The 21630-nt window shown below is 46.2% G+C and overlaps 1 protein-coding gene across 1 annotated transcript in view; it reads left to right on the top strand.

Moving 5' to 3' along the window:
* The first annotated feature begins 416 nt into the window (after window positions 1-416).
* NECAB2 (N-terminal EF-hand calcium binding protein 2) overlaps window positions 417-21630 on the top strand; it is a 73495-nt gene continuing 52281 nt past the window's right edge. The window contains exons 1-2 of the mRNA XM_053987662.1: window positions 417-645; window positions 9473-9497. Coding sequence (XP_053843637.1) covers window positions 448-645; window positions 9473-9497 — 223 coding nt within the window. The 5' untranslated portion in view covers window positions 417-447. The remainder of the gene's footprint in view (window positions 646-9472; window positions 9498-21630) is intronic.

The following is a 21630-nucleotide window of genomic DNA, read 5'->3' on the forward strand; positions in this document are numbered from 1 at the left end:
GGGTCAGGGATATTTTCCAGCTGAGCTGGAATACTGTGGTTAGTGCTGTAGCCACAGATGCTGCAATACCTCACCTGGAATTGCTGACTATTCATTGAATAGGGACTTTTTGGAGGAGGGATAGAGGTTCAGGGGCAAGTTTTATTTATTGGCAACAAATTTATTCTCTTCTGCCCTCACAAAGAGCTGCCAATATCTGATGTGAGTATAGAGAGGCTGTGGAGGCGAGAGAACACGGTTTTAGTCTTTTTAGACATAAAATCCCTAAAAAGGTGCTTTGTGTTGGAGCCGGGGGGCTGACCTACCCCCACCCCAAAACTCCCCCGTTGCTCTTCGGGCAGCGTCCCCCGCGGACCCGCCCGCTGCCCGCCGAGCGGCTGTGGGAGGAGGAGGAGGAGGAGGAGAAGGAGGGGGAGTCCCGGCGGCGGGATGAGGCCGGGCTGAGCGATGTGCGAGCAGGCAGCGCGGTACTGCCGGGCCGGGGTGCAGAAGCTGCTGCGGAAGCCGGCGCCGGCGCTGCGCGGGCTGGACGGGCTGCTGCGCTGGGCGGCGGGCAGGATGGGCGACAAGGGCCTCGCCGAGAGGGAGCTGCTCGCCCCGGGCGCCGCCGCCGCCCAGAGGAAGGGCACCTCCGTCATCCTCGATGTGAGTGCTCCCTGCATCCCGGCTCCTGCCTCCCTCCGCCCCGCGCCGCCTCGGGAGAGGGGATTTCCTCTGCTCCTGCACTCCCTGGACCCGCCGGGCACGGGCTGGAGCCCGGGTCCTGCAATCCCCGGCTGGGTGGGCGTGGGTGTCCCGCAGCCTTTTGCCCGTGTCCCGCACCCGCTCGAGCCCCTGGGATCGCCCTTATTTCCCGGGTCCAGCATCTGCTGGACCAGCTGAGCAAGCGGCTGCAGCCCGGTTCTCAGCTTACCTGCATCCTGCACCCGCGAGCGGCTCGGCATCGGGGCTGCTCCTCGGGTCCTGCATCCTCGGCCGGCTGGGCACGGGATGCAGCCCAAGTCCTGCATCTCCCGGGCTGGCTGGGTGTAGGAGTGCCCAGATTTAACAACTTCTTTCCATATCTTGTGTCCCTGGGCTGCCTAATGTATGGGGTGGCAGCCCGGGTCTCGGCCCCACTTGTCCCGGTGCTGCACGTCCTAGATTGTCGGGGTGGCCTAGGTCCCCTGTCCCCCTGCTCTGCACTCTCTGGGACAGCTGGGAAAAAGGTGCCCCTTTGTTCTGCATCTTCTGGACCGGGCCGGGCATGGGGTGCAGTCTGGATACTGCACTTCCTCTCCTGAGCCCTGCGCCTTTTTCTTACCGGATGGGGCACAGAGATGTAGCTTGTATCCTTCTCCCTGCCAGGACTTTGAACTCTCGGGCTGGCCGGGCATTGGGGTGCCCTTTTTCCTGCACCCTCTGGACGGGCTGAGCGTGGGGGTCTACTGCAGGTTCTGCAGCCTTTTTCCCAGGTCCTGCATCCCCTCAGTCAGCTGCGATGAGGATGCACTGTAGGTCTTTAATCCTGGTTTGGGGGGTGCTGGTAGGGATGTGCTCAGTGCCTCGATTGCTGTATTTACAGACCTTCTGATTAGGGAGCTACCGAGGCTGTTTGCACTTAAATGAACTGGGAGAATGGGGTGGAATCAGCCAGAGTGCAAATGGTGTAATTACAGTCTTTTTGCAGCATCCAGTAATTAAACACATAGATCCTCTGTTTTGCTATCTCCTAGCTTAAAAAAAAAAAAAAAATAAAGAAAAAGTAATTAATGCAAAATAAACTACTGAAGCATTGGCTGTAGTAAAGGATAACTCATACTCTCCTTAGAGATAGGATAGGCGGTAGTAGCTCTTCAAGGGAAGCCCTTACATTTTGTAAATAATTTGCTGAACCCGTAGGCATTGGCGTGGGCTGGAGAGTCTGAAACTCGTTCCATCTCTGAGCACCCTGAGCTGAAAGGCATTTTGGTTCCTTGAGGAACCGTTGTCTCTAGAGGGTTGCCAGAAGCAGCTCAGAGAGCAGGATGGATGGATGGATGATCCTGCCCGTAGAAGGGGCCGGCAGGTGGGCAGCTGCAGGCTGGGGGAGTGATCTTCCGGGGAAACAAAGGACAAGGGCAACTCACACCCTTATGTCTTTTAAGTTAACTTGTTTAGGGGAGAGTTCCTGGGGTTCTTTTTTTAATTTTTATTGGTTTGCTTTGGTTTTGCCTAGTTTTGTATTTTAATCTGCCAAAATTTTACAATAATTTGGAATCTGAGTTTCAGAGCACAAATGCAATTAGGAAGCAGCATAAAATTTATGTAAGAGTTTTCTTGAGTTAGGCGTGTTCTGCCACCAAAATGACATCTTATCCATTCAATTTTACTATATTTAAGTGATTTTTTTTCACTTTGAGGTTTGAGCTTAGGAAAAGAGCCATGAACTTTCAGAATGGGAAACACAGTAGAGCATTGTATTATTTCAGTGGGAAGTACAATAGAGCTGGGTGTGCAGCTCCTGATCGTTCTCCTTTTCACAATGGTACTGGGAGCCCTTTCTCACCTGCTGAAAGTAGAAATGGATTCTGGAAATGTAAGATTTGAGAACTTAGGGGTTTTTTCCCTCTTTCCTTAGAACTTGATTTTCTCCTTTTTCTCCAGGCACAATAGCAAAGCAAATTGAAGCTGTGGCTTCACTGTAATGGGCTCTTCAAGTGCACTGCGAGACCCCCCTTTCATACAAAGGGTTTAAACAGAGAACACCTATTTAGCTTAATTTTCACACATTAGCATGAAAGTAACAAGCATCCCACTGAATGCTCAGCGATGATAACCTGTTTTCCATTTAACTCCTTCACATTTTTGCTGATGGATGTGCTGGGGAAGCAGTGAGTGCAGCAGTGCGGCTTCTCCGTGGGGGAGGATGAAGTAAAAGACCTGTACGGTTTTATGTTAGCTAACACGTTTCCATGAGCTGGTGTGCTGTGTAGGTAGTTTCTTGGGGGCTGGGGGAGGAGGGGAAAGCTTGGGGAAAGCTTGGGCTTGGTTATGAATTAGATAAAATGGCTTTGACGCTAATAGTACCTTAGTCACTTCTTCCTCTTCTGGCTTTCTTTTAATTCACCCATCGCCAGTGTTCTTGTTCTGACTCCTCCATGAGGGTGTCTGGTGTGTCAGAACAAACTTCCCTGTGCGCTTTCCACCAAAGAAACACAACTGTGCTGTTGTGGGACAAAACTGAGGGCTGAAGAGGAACAAAACACAAGGGGCTAAGATGTCTTCTGCCATCAACCTGGCTACTGCCACTTAGAGGATCAATCTTAACTTTGGGCTGGCTTCAGTGCTTTTCTTTTACTTTGCCTCTGGCCTTTTAGGTAAAGGATTAAAAAAGGTTGAATAGCGTTTACTAGTTCAGCTCGAATGAATGAATGAATGAATGGTCAGCTCTTACAACATTGGTCAGATCATTGTAAGGGGTTGAGATTGAGCAAGGGGTCTGTACCCATCCTGTGCCCACCCTCAGGTGCCTTCTCTGGGTCTGCTCCAGCTGCAAGAGCCCCAGGCTCAGTGCTGGCAGCATGTGCAATCTGCAGCAGGTATTCCCACTCATGCCACAAGCTGTGGATGGACACAGGATATCTAATGCTTCCTGCACCCACAAGGACAAACCCCTGTATAAAAGCTGTCACAGAGCTGCTCCAATCCACAAGAGGGGATGGTGGCATTTCCAGTCAAGAACAAATCCGCCACGTCGCAATGCTTATGAAAAGGAGGATATATTATATGGGTGTATATTCTCTGTGGGTAAGCCAATGTGAGATTGTATTTGCTGTGTGAATTGAGTGCATGTGCAACACAGAACTGAGGGGGATGGCCCTCGAGGCACAGGAAATGTCTAGGCAGGTGTTGCTCTGTCTGGGAGTACTTCAGAGCTGGCTGATCTACTGCCCTTGCTCATCTCCTCCTGCCTTCCTGTCACTGCCAAAAGCCTGTATTGACAGCAGAGGTGTGAACTCCAGAGCACCTGAGGCCTGGTCAGCCACAGCAGCTACAGGGGAAGATGCTCCATCTGGTTCATGGCTCATCTCCTGCTTGGCATCTAAAATGAGGATCAGCCTCAGTTATGAATGAGCATCCCCATGGCAGGACTGTGAGCCCCAAGCAGCACTGGCCTCCCTGCCTCCTTTCCTGCCAATGGGGACTAAATGTATTGATTTTTGGTTTTATTTTAAACACTCCTGAAGAACACAGTTCCATTCATTTCAGGTCAGGTGAAGCTTTCTGTTTTAGCTACCCTGTCTTTTGCTGAAAACTAATTTTGACCTTTATCTGATTTTTTTTTCTTTGACAGAAAGGTAATTTCAAATCCATCTGTCATTCTTATGGCTCCTCTTGCAACCTCACTTATGTGGCCAAATCTGGTTTGTGCTTCTTCAGTCCCATGGGATTGAGTGAGGTGTCTGGATAGAAGATACAGAGAATCTGGTTTGTGCCAATGGTGCATCTCCAAATGTAGATCCAGAGCTGTCATTTCCAACCATTCTGTCAATGACATGGTTTCCAGTGCAGCCCTTAATAGCAAGGCTCTTGCAGCCACAAGAATCCCAGGAATCCCTTCTCATTCCTCTTCTGTTTCGACCTTTTTTCCTTCTGTTTTCATTTTGTTTGTTGGGTTTTTTTTCAAGGTTGGTTCATTCTCCTTCCTTTGTCCTTGTTTACCATCTCACTGTAAGTGAACTGGGAGGGCTATTTTCCTCCTCCTTAATCCTCCCTTTGTGAAATCCATGGTTTGATATCTTCCCTTGAGCTGTACCTGCAGGCACAGCTGGAGAGGAGGGCCAGGGCAGGCCAGGCTCTCTTCCTTCAGGAACTGCTCACTGCCAGGTACACAATCACACAGGAGAGTCCATCCCTTCTCCTCTGATCTTCAGGGCTTTGCAAGTGGATGCTTGAAATGAAGCTGAACAGAAAAGTAACTTCTAGTGCTGAACATCAGCAGGTCAGAAGATCAGATGCAACTCTTACCTTTCTCATGAAACTTTAATTTAGGACAGCTAGGTGAAGTCTAAAGAGAAGGTAAGAGTGAAAGCAGAGGTTGGGACATGGTGTCAGCTGCTCTTCTCTTGGGGAGGAAGGGAAAAAGAAAAAGGATCTGCTTTGAAGTGGGAAAATGCCCAGAGACCTGGAGCTCTGCAGCAGTCTTGTTTTGTGGGGAATCAGTGCAGATGGGACAGTATTTCTACACCAATGGTGTATTCCTTACTGAAACACCAAAATAAAACCTTTCTCCTTGCATGGGGAACACTCATTAACCTGAGGATGTCTAAAGACATAGTCTATAGTGACAAAGCTTCAGGTCATTATCTTCTCACATTTTCACCAGAAAGAGCAACAGAGAGAGGCTGTAGGAGAGGAGATTCCTACTGGTGCCTCAAGTTTGAGAAATAAAAGCCATGCCTGATATAAAACCTTGTCTCAACTCCAAAGGAAGGGTCAAGACTTGTAGGGAGAGGAACAGAAAGCCAGAACAGGAATTCAGGAGCATAGTGAGGATCAATAATATTTTCAGGTCTATGTGTGTCGCTGGATGCCTTCTCATCCATGGGCTTTCCTCATACATAAGACATGATTATGTTTGTCCTCTATTCTGCACCCAGATTATGATAGAAAACAGAATTTCAGCTCAGCTGCATTCTATTTTAAATCAACATCTTATTAACCTGGTGAAGGGATTATAAACTCCACAAACCTTTAATAATTCTTGGGCTTCTTAAGGGAGTGCTATTGTGAATTTAATAAAATTTGTGAGAAAACCTTCATTTAGCAGCCTCCAGTGTAGCATGTTCTCATCCAGGAGCTTTGAGAAGGCAGAACTAAATGTTTAAATTTGAAGCCATCATTTTCGTTTTCAAGTTTATCATTACCACCAGGGTTTTGAATTGCTTACTTCTGGAAGTTAAATATCTGTAGTAGCCATTTGAGAGTATAGCAAAAACATACATTTAGAGAAAACATATTGGAAATCTTGACAAAAGTTCTTTGCTTTAGAGAAAATAGTGTTTATATTCATCTAAACCACTGGTAAATGGGTTAAGTATGCCACAGACAGCAAACTGCATGCATTGCCTGTATAAATCCTATAAAATGGGTTAATGCCCATATTGTGGGCATCCTGTGGGCTGACTGTGTGACTTAGCCTGTGCTTCAGGAGCTTTGCTTAATAGCTCCAAAGCACAGCTGATGGGGGAGATGGTTGCTGTGGTACTTGAAGTGGATAATTTCTCATTTCCCATCCGAGATCCGTGCGTGCCCCCACGGTTGGAGAACAGGGGGTGATGGAGCGGAAAGAGCATCCCTGGCCAGGCTGAGCGCCGGCTCCCGGAGCCCCGGCCCATGGGATGGTCCTCGGCCACGTGCAGGCACAGGAAGCCAATTGCTGCTGAGGGCTTGGCAGGACAGGGCACTTTTCCATCCATATTTCATTAGTTCCTCTCTCACTGACCTCCAGGGCTGGTGCCTTGACGAAGTCTAAAGTGACTTTGCTGCTGAGCGAGGATGGAGCTGCTGGGAGCCGGCAGAGCGGCTGCGGGCTGGATGGAGATGACACAGCATCCTCACTTGTGCTCCCTCCTTCTGGAGCTGCTGGGAGCTGTCATTGCCCCCAGCTCCCTGGGAGCCTGGCACCATTATGGGTCTGCTCTCTGGTCCACAGGGAAGCTGTGAGGGGCTGTGGTTTCCCTTCCATCCCCAGATCTTACACCTTTCCCTTATGGAAAGCCCACCACCTCATTCCCACCGTGGAACAACTAATCCAAGACCTGAGAAGAGGGTGTCTTTGGGCTGTGTGGGGGAGGGCACTCTGCTGAGCTAGAACATAAATCCTGGGTCTTCACAGCAGCAGCATTTTTGGCAGCACTGCCAAGCTATCACAGACTATATTACATCTTTATCAGCCTCCCGATGCTCATTCCAGTGTTCATACCTTGATGCAGTGCCTGCCTGTGCTGACAGATTACTTAATCTTAAATTGTTTTTTTCTTCCAGGTGTCCCAGTTTAATTTTTTTTATGTGTGCAAATTTTAGGTGGTTCAATTAAGTTGAAAGAATAAATCCTGCTCTTTAGCAATAAAAAAGCCAAGCAGCTTGGTCCTGTAGAGTAAACTTTGATAAGCAACACAGCCAATGTGATCTTTCATCACACATCAACACGTTCATTTACTAATAGTCATACTTTAGGGACTATCTGGGAGAGTTAAAGTCCTGAAATATTCATTTAGTGAAGATGAATATAAATATTTCAATTTATAAACATTTCTTACATTTCTTAAATTTTTTTTTCCTGTTGCTCCAAGTATTCCTTGCAAGGTAAACAGCTCCATGGAGCAGAGCACTGCAGGTTGAGCCTTTCTCCCATTTTAATCTACATTTACCTATTGGTTTTGCTTTCCCATTCTCCCTCTGCCAGCTGTGCTTAGTGGGGTGGTGATCTCCCATGGAGAGGCATTGCTCAGGACAGGCATTGCTCCTTTTGTCACAGACTGGCTGTAATACCTTGGTTTCAAAGCAGTGGGAAGAGCAACAGAAGGATGTGTTGATGAAACAAAAAACCCAGAAATAATGAGCATCCAGGAAGAGAAGTGCCTTATCTGGAGGTGCTCATGGGGAGTGAGGATTTGGGGTGTCCAAGCCATGGAAAGAGGAATATTTTATACAGTGGGCAGGGCATACTGAGCACAGGTGAGGGATGTGTGCTAAAGCCATGCAGCGTGCTGGGGTCCTGCTGGGATTTCTTCCTTCTTCCCATAGACAAGCCATGACTGGCTGGCCTTTCAAAACCCAAATTTAACATCAATGAAATCTGTAAGTGCGGAGAGAAGTTGGATTTTCCCTCCCAAACCTTCTAATTGCTCTTAAAAAATGGAGGTCAGCACAAGGGGAGTTTTGATGTGGTCACAAGCTGTAATCTCTGCAGGCAGTTCTGTGACTCCCAACACTTTGGTTTGGCTCAGGCAGAGGGGTTTTGCCTCTGCTGAAGTACACCAGAAAGTCCTGCTTTGACTCTGCCCCAGGCTGCATAGCCTCACAAGGACTTCGGACAAAAGAATGATTAATGTTCCTTAATTAAGCCATATTCAGTGAAATAGCATATTCTGCAATTCAATTTGTCTCTTGGGGTTCTTGTTTTGTGCAGCAATTTCTCTTCTGGTATATTTTTTTTAATGATTTTGTGACCCAGAAAATATGAGATTCTATTTTATGGCTGACTCTGATCTGTCTTGCTGGTGCTTTTATTCCCTCCTCAGGGAAATTTCTTTCTACAACTAAAATCTCTGCTCTTGCTCAAATTAGTAGTGTCAGGCCTGAAGAGATGATGAGAATATTTTACCTTTTCTGCCCATGTTAATTTTTTGGTAATTTAGGGCCAACCTGTGCTAGTGGCTATTTTTGGCAGGAACCTGTAAGTTTCTAGTCTTTGCACAGGCCTTCTGCTAATAATTGCATTTTATTGGCAAGGACAGTAGAGCAAAACAGCACAGCCCTGGAGAAGTAGATGAAAGATGTAACTTTGGGATGCAGAAGTCATGCAAAACAGAAGCAGGATGGCAGCTGAGCTCTGCAGGGGTGACAAAGTAGAAGTTACGCAAAACAAAGACATTGGGCTTACTCAAAAGTGGGGGTCGAGGAACAGCCACCTACAAAGGACACCAGATGTTGAGGATGGACCCCAAAGATCCATAGGAGGATTTCTGATAAGGGGTATGACTGTGTAAAATAAAGTAATACATATGCATCAAGTAAGTGGGGCTAGCTAATGGCTGTGAAATCATGTGTGTGGTTAAAAACCCAGAGCAGGGCCCTCCCAGTGACCAGCTGATCGTGCTATCAGTGTTAGGGGACTATTCCTCAGGTGAGACTGGTGAGAAAAACAGCACCAGTTGTTTCTGCTCTCTTTCTCCCTGGCAAGTTCTACAGTACTACACATTATTGCAATTTTTTTCCTTCTGAAATGGCCATTTGATTCCTCTCTGTGGGCTGTTCCTCCACACTGTAGTTTTATGTCTAAATATAATCTTCCCACACAGGAGACTTGCTTTAAAAAAAATGTTGTAAATAATTTTTTTTTTCCAGAAGTGCAGAGCTGTGAAACTTGGTTTAAGAGATTTTATTGACTCCAGAGAAATTGTCTGGACTGGCTGCACGGCTGTTGGAATTTTTTTTGTGTGTATTTTTCTGGTACTGGATTCATGGTTTCAGCTTTCTTAAGTGAGGGAGGTGCTGGAAGTGCTGAAAGCATTTCCACCAGTTATTCCAGCTGTGTTGCTCTGGGGGAGATGAGCTGAGTCTTGGGGAGGGTGAGCTCAGTAAAGCTCCTGAACTGGGTCTTGAGGGGTTGGAGCACTTGAACCTGCCCTGTGTGTGGGGCTGAGCGTGTCCTGGTGCAAAGGGCTTCACCCCCCATGTTGGACAACATAGTAAACACATTTCTCTCTCTCTCTTTCAATTCTAGATTTTCAGAAGAGCTGACAAGAATGGTAAGTCTGTGCATTCATAATTCACATTTCTTGACTGGACTATTGTCAGTATTGCTATTTTTCCTGAGAATTACATCCAGGTGTTTAAATGTTGCTCAGTTTACTGTGTCTGATGCTGATACACTCAAAACATCAGAAAAGGTTTTGGTTTTGTTTTTGGAAAATATATTTTGGAAAATATATTCTTAGAGCAGATGTGATACTGGTATGCAAGTTGGCATGGCAGAATCCACCAGATTAAGAGCAATTTCACAAAACAATATAAAAATAAATCACAGGTAAGTGATAAATGATGATCCACCCCTTGGTAATCTCGAAGTTACTTGTGAATATTAGTAGTTTGGTTCCTGAGGGACTGGACCCACACATCAAAGAGCAACACACATTGATGTATATTTTCAATCTGTGCCTGTGGAAAGCTGAACACCTGCACTGAGCCCAGCCAAGTCCTTACATTTGGAATAACATGGATGAGTCTTCATTAAATGACATGGAAAGAGAGAATTGGAAAGATAGCAAGCTTAAGAAAGAAGAGTCAGTGGGCCCAATCCCAGGATCTTTCCACACCCTGAAAAGCAGTTTTATTTTAGCTCCTAGACAATCCCAAGAGCTAGTATCTGCTCTTTCCCTGTTGTACAAGAAGAAAATTAAATGTGCATCAAAACTCTGTGTGTTTGCAGAGGGACATGTGGGAGGGTTGTGCAGAGGAGCACAGGGGAGAGTTTGTTTGTTCTCTCCCAGCTTTAAAAGGGAGATACCTGGCTTCTGCTGGTGCTTATAGATAGGTATCCTTACGGCCCCTGAGTAAGGAGGGTGCTACCAGCTGGCTCATAAATAAGAAGTAAATGGTGTGTAACTGTGGGCACTTGGTTATGGCAACTGACAGAGTAATGAGATGCTGAAGTTTGTTGCTTAGAAAAGCTGAGCAGTTGTGTGATGCAAGGAGAGTGGAGAGGAAAAAATGAGGTTTATGCTCTTGGCACCAGACTGACTGACTTCAGAGATGGTGCTGGGCAGGTATTTGAACTGCCAAGGGTGAGGGCTGCACTTGCAGGGGGTGAGGAGACCAACACCACTGAGCACAGGCAGAGAAGGTAAATTGTCCTGCCACTCCTGACCCTCAATGGGCACTGCAGAGAGGATAGCTGGAGCTCTTAAGGAAGGCCAGGTGCTCTTTGATGAAGGGCCTTTCTCCATCTCTGCTTCCACTCTTGTTGCTTGCAGTGCACGGGACCTACAGCTCCAGTGTTGGGGCAGCACAGCAGGTGCTCTCCACGGCTCTAATGCTCCCTTCCCTTTTCATGGGACCTGGGGGCCAGGCTGGCACAAAGCAGCCTGGAGTTAAGTGGCACCTCTGCCCCCAGGCTGGCTCCTGCAAGGTGGCACTTTGGAGCACACGTCAGTCTGGGCATCCGTGCTCTGCAGTCCCCTGGAGCAGGGACTGTGATCCTGGGGCTGTCCTCTGCAGGGCTCTACATCCTCCAGGGGTTCTCCTTACATTTATTTAGATGCTGCTTTTTTCTTGACACGGCACTTGCTAGCCACAATGGCCAGTTTCACCAGCCATTATATTTGATGATCTCTGGATAACAGAGTTTGCCACTCATTATAATTAGCTCAGTGTGTTCCTCTGCAGCCTTTTGGGATCACAGCTCCCCACAGCCCCTTTCCAGCCTCCTGCAGCTCACAGCAGCTGCTGCAGGAGATGTGCAAGAATATTTCCATTGGTACAGCCTCTCTGAAAACTAGGGCTCAGAGGTTTCCAGAGCCAGAGGTAATATATTTGTATTTCATATCCCTGGGGATCTCTTTTTCACAATTTTTTCTGTGACATTCTGGATTTTAATTTATTGATTTGTTGAAATTCAGCCTATTCACCTGTTACAGCTCCAAGGAACAGTGGAAGCGTCAGCCTGCTGCTTTTATGTCTCACAGCAGGTGCTGTGCACAGCCCTCTGAGGAAAAATGAAAATCTCACACTTTTCATTTTTGTCAGAATCTCAGGATGGGGCCCTGAGCCCTGGACAGACTGTTAAAAACACAAGACCACAGATTACCAAAATATTTTACTCTGTCAACATGCTTCTGTGGTCTCCACACCTGCAGAGGTTCCTGTCTGGCTGGGACTTTGCTCTTCTAATTAACCAGCTGAGATGGATCATTATCCAGTGCTGTGTGATGGTGGCATACTGGGGAGAGAGCTCCACGGCAGGGAGTGCTGGCAGCTTTACCCAGCACTGGCAACCCTTGCTTTCCTCAGCTGTGCTAAAGCCACTCCCACAGACCTGTGTAGGAATCCTACAGAAATAGGGCAGGGAAAAATCTGAACAAAACTTCAGCTCTCAACATCTGGTTTAACTACAATGTCTCATTTAACTTTTTCCATGCAGAGATCAGATGGTTAGAGGCTTACCTAAAAGGCAAAGGAAGGGATTGTAAGATTAAGGAGTAGTCTCATTTCATGCGCAGTCAAGAGGTCATAAATTTGGAAATCTTTTCAGCATCTTGATCTTTTTCCATGCCAGCCTGGTAAAAATGGTATATATTGTGTTAAAAATGGTACATATTGTGTTAAAAATGGTACATATTGTGTTAAAGCAGAGTAGCTGGCTCAGACACGGTAACTATGGAGCCTGATAGCTTGAATTTAAGAGCATCTCCCTCCTCCCCCTTTCTTCCAAACCTTCTCACATAAATCCTTAATTCATGTAAAATTGGATGTTCTTGCTGCAAGATGCTAAACCATGTTATTGCTCCTGCCATGTTCAGGTACTTGTATTTAGGTGATTGAATTCAGTGCCTGCATGTACTAAAAGGCTGCTAATGAAGCAGCCCCTGCTTGTTAAGACATCTTAGTCTCCTGCTCCAGAGAAGTGAGATTCTGTCTATAATATAAGTTCCCAACCTTGTCCCCAGTGATAATATCAAGTAGTTTTGTAACTATCTACATGATAAACTCAGAAAATGATCTGCATAAGACACCTGGAAATGCTGAGCACATTGGAGATAACTGGATAAACTGACAAATGGTCTGAAAAAGGGAGAAGGGCCGGAGTGTAACCTGAGAGTGAATAACTCTGTTAGATCTAGTCATACTTTGCAGGGGCATGGCTGTTAGTCATTCAAAATAATCTTTTTCTTTTGTGTAGGAGTGTTTTTCCTTTCTCTGCTAATAAAACCACCTACTGTCTTGTAATCCTCCCATTCCCAGTAAACAATACTTAATCGTTTAATTGGAATGTGCTGGGAAAACGGAGGCATCTTGTTTTAGGCTGGTGCAGTAGAGCTGTCAATCATCTGAGTTATCTACTGTGTACTTAATCCTCTCATTAGAAAGCTGCTAATCAATTAAATAGCCCAGGATTCTCTTTGAAAGATTAAAAGAGTTTTATTTTGGCAGAACAGCCTAACTGCTAACAATTCATTTATAGATAAGCATCTTCCCAAAAACTGATGTTTTATCTGGAAATCTCCAACTCACTGCAACTACCCAGCCCCATGCCTTGAGCGTAACTAAATTCAAAGTGCAGCCAGCTTTAATCTATGCTTTAGTTGATGGGTTTTACTGTAATTATTAGACCCTGCTCATGGAAATGGCCGTCAGTCTGACTCACCCACGGGTCTGACTTCCCAGGCAATGGGCTTTAGGTGATTTCCCCTGGACCTCTGCCCTGGAAGAGGAGAGATGCAAAAGGAAATATGCCAAAACCTTGGCAGATGGTTATAAAACACCTACAGAAAATGGCAGGAGGAGCTGGCAGTGGTGCAGTATTTCACCTGATAGTGACCAGTGGTGAGTTAGTACAGTGGGGTCAGTCAACCTGGCATCTTCCTATTGCTGCTGTCCTTGTGATTTTTGTACCAAGACCGAGCCCAAACTGTTCTGGTTCTCCCTTCAAATTCTATCTAGAGAAGGATGGGAATGAAGCCATTCAGCACATGCTGTCCTGAATAGCTTCTGTTATCAGCAATGAGATACAATGAAGTGTGAAGAAATCCAGAGCACAAATGCCGAGAGGAGGTTTCAGTTTTCATTTGATCTGAATGATCAGCTGAAGGCCTGCAGAGGACGTAGCAGAGTTAATAAAGGGGGAAAAAGGAACATGAATGAAGCAGGAATTGATATTTGGAAAGGGCTTTTTGGTTAAGAGCCATGAGGGCAATGGCATTGTGCCCATTCCTATCCCAGTAGGGCTTGTCCTTTAAATAGCTGCTCACAGATTTCTGTTAGTCACTTAAGAGCTCATTAAATGAGATTTATGCTGCTATTCTGTGTAAGGAAACGTCTGCACATCTCAGTGTTACAAGTCTCATAGCAAATTACACTACAAACCATGGGGGCTCATAGAGAGCTCCTGACAAGAAGGGAACATAAATAGCTTTGCACATCAGCATCACAACAAACTGGCCAAGGAGCCTGGTCAGCTGTGAGTGGGCTTGTGTCCTTGTGAGGAGAGGGAGCTCTGCTGCTCACACATAAACTGGCAGTGCTGCTCTGCCTGGTGGCTTTGTGGCCACGATGCCACTGCTGACCCCCTGGTATGGGACCTCACAGGCTCCAAAAGCTGGAAAAAGGCAGAAAAACAAAACCAAGCAAATGAAAAGCTTCAGGCACATCTCTTCTTGAACACTATGAACAACTCAGGTTCTTCATAATGTTCAAGAAGGCATGTCCTAAGTGTCATCTGAGTAGAAATCAGTCTTGTTAAACACCAGTACACAAAGGAAGAGAGTGAGGTTTCTCCCATGGATGGTATTTCCTGAAGGGATGGTGATGGGAGAGCAGGAACAGTCCTGGGCATTCAGCAAAGGGAGAAGGCTGAATGAATCCTGGTGTAGTGGGGCTCAAGAGGAACACACAGGTGAAACTGCCAGCAGTTTCCAGCCCTTCACAAATGCTCTGTGCCTGTCCTCAGTGTCGTGTTTGTAGGCAGGGGCAGTTCCTCTGAGGCCTTTACAGATCTGGGGAATTTGCAGGAATTTTTAGTGGTAATGGCTCTCATAGTCTCACCCACCTTTTCCAGACCCCACTTGGAGAAATTATCTTGATCCTCTCTACTGAACCTAAAGTAGGAAGAAATGAATGTTTGTCTGGGGATGTGCCTACAGCTCAAATTCACAAATGCAACCAGACACAGGTTACTGTGTAAATGCTTCCCTTTCTTCCTTTCACTCCGAGAGTGCCCCTTGCTGATCCTGAGTTATTAGTACAGAAACTGGGGCAAAATGGAGTGAAAATGCCTCTTCAGTTCTGGTAGTGCGGGATCACAGAGAAATTCACAGAGAGATGGATGGAGAAAATTATCACTGGTGAGCAGATGATCCAAAGACCCCATTTTTATCTTGGTAACTGTCCACAAGTTGATTTTAAGACTTTAAATACTTATCTTCCCCCATTTCCCCATGAATGTGAGGCCCTTTTAGAAGATACACTTGCACACGACTTGAATGGTTGTAAGCAACCTGGACTTCAATAACATGGCTTTCAAGGCATCAAGGAAGAACAATTCAGGCTTTGTAACTTTGGGTGCTTTTATTGGATCTTAAAAAGATGCCAAGTTAGGGCACTGATAACTCCAGATATATATAAATATTATCAGAATAAGAAGACCCTGAACACCTAATAAGCTTCTTGTTGCACACATAACCCTTCCTTCCTCAGTCACAAGCCCTATGGTGAATTGTGCTTTAATTGTGAGCTCTTGGGTGTTTTGCAGTTGCTGCCTTAATGGGTTTTCACCCTTCAAAACCACTTATTTCTAGACCCAGGTAATTACCTTCTGCATGGCTCCTGCTCCTCATGTGCTGAGAAAACCTTAAGCTATCCATATCCTGCCGGTGCATCTAAATTAAGTCATTAGTTCTCAGTGAGAATATTTATAATTCTTGCATAACAAAACCAGTATTAGCAGCCACCCACATATAAGTAGAAAAATTCAGTGATGAATCAGGCTTTGTAACTATGGATAAATCTGATAGGTCTTCCATGATGAGATGACCAGTCTAAATGTATTTGTCTTTGTCTTTTAAGTAAATAAGAAAATATTTGCATTTAGATAGTCTGGATTTCATGTGACAATCAAAAAGTGCCTTGTAAGACTGTGCAGTGACCTTTATTTACAAGGAGAAAGTTTGAATTTGTTTTCAGTTGTTTGGACTCCTGTATCATTCCCAAGGTCTCTCAGTTACGCTTCCAAGTCTTTGCAAAGTTCACAGCGCATGATTTGGAAGGGAGGACATCTGCTTAGATTGGCACATGCTGTTCCCAAAATAATAAACAAACCTATCCACCAGATGATGAATTTTGAGCTAATGTAGTTATTGTGAAAGGTGGCTGCTGGCCATGCTCTACAGGCTGTCATTAGATGTGTTCAGTACTTCTATCCACCCTTTATCACTATGAACCTAGGAAAAGATTCTGTGATTTGCTTTTCATCATTGATTGGCTTGAAAGGGCCCTTCCCAGCTGCTCTTGCCCTTTCAGGGCTGCCTTTTCCGTTCTTCAAAGATCTGAGGGTATCTGCTGTATGCTGTGTGCAGCAGAAATGAACAGCTGGGAGTTTTTTAGGATCTGTTTTTCTTCTAAAGTCACTTCCTGTTGCTTGTTAGCAAATTCATGTTAGAATCAAGGGGTGGATTTTTTTTTTCCTAGATTACCTTAATTCTGCAGAGCAGACCTTGAATTGGGTGTTCTGGGTTATGACTTTGTTAACAATTGCACCCTCATGTGCTACAGGCTGAGTTTTGCAGCAGCCTGGCTTTAATCAGGGCCCACATCTGGTTTGCTTAGTGCCAGGTTTAAGCCAGAGAAGGTTTGAGCTGGGCAAGGTCTGGATTCAGCCCAGAAACTCCCAACAACTCAAGTCAATTATGTGACAGCACAAAAACTCTAATTTCCACAACAGAAATGCCCATAATCCACCTATTTCTGCAAAGCATCAATTTATGGCCCATTACTGTCCAAAATTATTTCTGTTGTCCTGTTCCTGAAGCCTTTTCCTGCTGAGAGAACAGGCAGCCAAAATAGAAAATGGAAAGTACTGTGAGACCTTTCCTGGGCAGTGGGCAATGGAGGCACTGTTGGTGATCACCAGGAGCAGGGAATGGGATTGGCAGGGAGCTGGGAATGTTCCTCTGTTTAAACAGAGTGCAGCTGGCTTGCTGACACTTCAGCTGATCTCTGATAGCCCAGGTTCCTGACTGATATTGTGCAGAATGCCCTTTCCTCACTATTCAAGGTACTTTGCAGTGCAGGTGGCCATCTCCTGTGTCCTTGCCCTTTTGCTGTAAAACCTGCAGCTAGAATATCAAACCTGACTTAAAGAAAAAATTAGAAAAATAGCTTTACTACTATTTGACCTCCTTGAGGTGTGCTTGCTGCCTGTGGTGCTTGTTGCCTTGTGCCTGTAAAATATATTCAACCACATGTTGCTGCACTCCAGGGCTGTGCTGGCAGCTCCTGGCTGCCTTTTGTGCCCAGCACCATCCCTTCTCGTGGCTGCTGAGCCTTTCTTTCCACTCTTTCTCAAAAATTCAGCTGCTGAGCTAAACCCATGGTAAAAGCCATTAACTGCTGTAACCTTCAGGGCTTCTGACATTTCTGCATCAGCAACAAATGGATTTGAACCTCAGAGTCAGTCAGACACCCAAACACGCAGGCTTTTACACTTTCATATTAGGCTACATCTCGGCCCATTAAAAACTCAGATGATGCTGCTGACCTGAAGGGTCATCTTCCTGTGAGCACTGTCTGGGCAGAAGTACCAGCCCTTGGGCCACTGCTGACCTGTGCTCTCTGCTGGACCACACTGTGCTCAGATGTGGAGGAGCAGACTAGATCAGAGCTTTTGCATTGGAAGCCACCCACCAGTCTGCCCCACACGTGGATTTCCAGTCTGATCCATCAGCTGAGCCTTCTTGCTGTCTGTGTTTGTCCCAGTCAGAGGTTCAAACCTGCCTGCCCCAGAGCCTCTTCCTGTGGTTCATCAAACCTCTTGCCCTCAGGAGCTGTTGCTCCCTGGCAGAGCAAAGAGATGCCCGTGTTTGGGTTCTACCCCATGGCCTGGGCAGTGGGGCAGGGTAGCTGTGTTCAGCCTCTGGGGTGGGGTCTGCGTGTGACAGAGCCTGTGCATTTTCACAGGCAATGCTCTTTCTCTCCTCCTTTCAATTCCCTTAGTACAGGGGGCTGGAGACAAACAGCAGCTGTGAGTGTCCCCGAGAGCTGCAGGGAGGGGATGTGGAGCAGGGGTTATGCTTTAGCCTGGCAATTTGGGGCTGAGCATTTGATCCCGAGGGCAGCGTTTCCAAAGGCTCCTTCGGCTTTGAAGCGTGCTGGGTAAGGTCTGACACACACTGCAACCCAAAGAAGATGAAATTTATTTTCTTCTTCTTCTCTTTGTGGATTGAGAGATGTGGGTTTTCTTCTGCAAGCCTCATTAGAGGCTTCAGCTGGACAGGAGTAAAGGGGATATATTATTGTAAAAGATTTAATGACCATGTTGCAAGTTGCGGAGAGTGGGAATAAAGAATTGTGGTTTACCGAGGAGACTTTGAAAAGCTGCTCAATTAGCTGAGAGGATTTTTAAAAATGTTTCTTTCTAGAGCCAAAGTTGAGAGATTTAATTGGAGGCTGTAGAGCAAATGTGTGTACATGGCACAAGGACAGCCAGCAAAGGGCATGATAAAACTCTTATGGAGCTATTACCTACTTGAAAACCCGACCCCAAAAACGTAAGCATTATTGATAGTGCCTTAAAAGTGGTGGTTCTTGCCCTGTTTTTTCTGGAGCATGAGGATTGTTGACCTGGAGAGACACAGCTGTAGGTATCCTGACAGCTATTTCAGTTGAAACATTATATTCATGTATTTTCCTTGTTGATGGGAACCTGCCCTGACATCTCTTCTGAGTTCATGACACAAGCCCTGAACTGATTCCAGCTCCTTGTCTGGGCCAGGTGCTGGGGATGTCCCTATGGTCTGGCTCAGGTTAGTGGGTAGCAAACTCAAAGGGGAGACAAAGGTCAAGGGATAGCTGGGCACACTTGAGAGGCGACAGCCATGGGCACTTTGTGGGTCTGCTGGGCTTGGGCTGCACCAGGAGCACCTGTGGGCAGGAACAAAAACAGTGCAGGTTTGGTGGGGAATGGGGCACTTCTCCTGCCACAGGGAAGCCAGGAGCTTGTGGAGGTGAGATGTAGCTGTGAGTGTTGGCCCAGCCTTACCCCAGGGTCCTGCTCCTGTTTCAGGAGAGGTGGGTATCTGCAGGAAGGTTTGTTCTGCATGGAAATGGCTGCACAAGGGAAAGGGAAGGCTCTGGCTATAGTGGCAATTCAGGGAAGTGATGGACATTGAGGATTTAACAATTTTTGATCTGTCTCATTAATATCTCATCTTGCTTTTCAAAGGGAAACTTTTTAAAGTAGATAAAGCAAATCAATTTTTCTTCTGCTAATGTTGGTTTTGTTTGGTTGGGTTTTGGTTTTGTGGGGGTTTTTTGAGGTTTTTTTTCACAGATACACAATTTTAAAGTGCTTGGAAAGGACTTTTGCAGCTTGGCTGGATATAGTATCCTGGCAGACTAAATATGTGCCATAATTGAGATTAAAAAAGGCCTGGTTTTGTCCTGCTCCCTTGGTGGGAGTGTCAGTGCCACGTTTCCCAAACTGCATTCAAAGGCATGGAGGGGCTGTGAGATGACCTCATGCAAAGGTTCAATTCGTGTTCGATGAATCTCCCTTAGGAGGGCTGGTGCACGATGCTGCCTTTGGTGGAGAGGTGCTCCAGCCTGGATGTTTTACCTCGTTTTCACCTGGAGCAGTGGCGTGGTTTGTGTGCTCCCAGTGTGTACTGAGGAGTGACAGGGTGCAGAATGACAGTGCACACCCAGGTGGAGGTGATGAGTGTGGGGACTCCTTAAAATGCCTTTGCCACCACCACAGGCTTCTTCTGTAACCCTCAGCCCACATTATTTCTCTTGCTACACCACTACATCTCACTTAGAGCTTCTATTGCTACTTCTTCTTCTGGGAAGCAGGGCTATCCCATGTTTGCCTTTAATCCCTGGGAAGTTCCCTCAGGGGAAGTGGAGCAGATCTTTAGTGGAGGAAAAGCACTCCTTTTGCCTCTTTGCTTGCATGCTCTCCTCTCCTCTTGTTGCTGTGGGAACGAGGGACAGAACACTGGGCTCTGGCATCCTTTTTAATTAGGTATCTTCTGCAGATCAGCTGTATTTATTGAAGATTTTTTATTATAGCTATTAAAATTAAATAAAGCAAAAATTGAATCCAGAACAAATACACTGCTGCAAGTTATCCTCATAATGTGCTAGCAATTTTTGCCTGACAATTGTGAGAAAATATGTTCTGGCAGCCTGTGTTCAGGCAATTGGCCAGGAACAGCTATAAATCATGGGTATATTTTTCTTCCTCTTATCCTTCTCACTCATTTAAAATACCAGATAAAATACATGTGAGAGAAGGGTGTATCTTACTGACTTGCAGTGGGGAAAGGCATATCTGAAGCTGAAACAATGATACATCCACATCTGTAACTCCCAGCAAGGATAATCTGAGGGGCTGGAACAGCTCATCTTTTTACATGAGAGGATGTGTGAGCAAAGAGTGGAAATGGATGTTCATGGGCTGAGGAGCAGGAGCCTGAGTGTCTCTGGCTTCATGGCTGGCTGGCTGCACCATGGGAAGGTGGTGTGCTGCTCTGGGAAAGGTCTGCACCGCTTTCAGGAAGTTTTAGAGGTGGAAATAATTTTGAATCATTTTTTAAGTGTAACTTTCTGTTCTGTGACCCTGCTGCAGCCTCAGTGCAGAGGTGAAGCCTGTCTGTGTTGGCCAGGTGCCACAGCAGAGCTGTGTCAGCTGCAAAGGGAGATGCCCTGGCCACGCTCCTGCTGCCCCTCAGCAGAACTGTAGAGGGCTGGTACAGCTGGGCTTGGCTTCAAGAATCAAGTCAGCCTGGACTTGGGGTTTGGATCCAAGATCAGTTCCTGCTGCCAAGTCCCTGCCTTAGCTGGGTGCTGGTATTGAGGCCCCAGCCTGACACGGGGCACATGTCAGTGCCTTCAGCCCCTTGTTACTCACGGCTTTCCAGCCTCAGGCTCTAAGAGCAGCAAGACTTTAAAGCTTTGCTGAGTGTGGCTTTTGGGTGCTTCTGGTGCTTTGCACGTACAGTGGGGGTTCTTTTCCTTTAGCCTCAGTGGTGACTCCAGGAGCCCAGGAGCTCTGCTTGAGGCACACGGTGATTGGGCTGTGTGTTGTTTGCTGTGCCAGCACCAAAGCACAGGCTTGGGCATGGTCTACTAATAAAAATTAGTGCACTGAGGCTTGTTTTCCTTTCCAAAGGATCTTCTGTTCATCGTGGAGATGTTACTTTTCCAGCTGGCTGGTTTGCTGGCTTTCAAACATGCTACACTTTGTTAAGCAAGGCTGCTTTTCCTTCCTCGCCTTTGTAGCACCATCAATTGCTTTCGTTTTTCCTTTATACATCCCTCCCCACCTTCTAAAAAAGGTTGAACTAATACTGGCAAAATGTTCAAGATTTATCAAAATCTTTACCAGTGTATTCACATGAATAGGCTCTGCAGTGTAGAATAATAATAATAATAATAATAATAATAATAATAATAATAATAATAATAATAATAATAATAATAATAATAAATGGGGCAATCTGCTCCCTGGCAGGCAGGAGCAGCTGCAGAGCTGCCATGGCACCACACTGCCACCTTCCTTGGCACCAGCACCATCTGCAGAGAGCAAATGTGCAGCACTCATTAACCCCTGTGACATCCCCATGGGGTGGGATAAGAGGAAAGGAAGGACAGAGGGGCAGGAAGGGACCATGAATTAATTTGAAATACTTCTGCCTGGAAAGCTGAGTGGTAGGAAGGCACAGCTTGCCGGTCTGCATTTCAAACTGGAGACCAGAGGTAGGGAAGGGGGAATGCACGACTGTCCCTGGGCTTTTTGAAGCTCAGGCTTTGGCTGTATGCAAACACAGCCATGTGCAGAATTGTCTTGTTATCTTTTTGTAGCTGGAGTGATGGTGGTATCAATTAATACGCTTGCTATGTGTCAAACAGTGGGGGAAAAAGTGTGTGCTATAAATGGAAGTACTTGCA

This window comes from Vidua macroura, chromosome 11 (genome assembly GCF_024509145.1).
Source record: "Vidua macroura isolate BioBank_ID:100142 chromosome 11, ASM2450914v1, whole genome shotgun sequence".
Classification (NCBI taxonomy): Eukaryota; Metazoa; Chordata; class Aves; order Passeriformes; family Viduidae; genus Vidua; species Vidua macroura.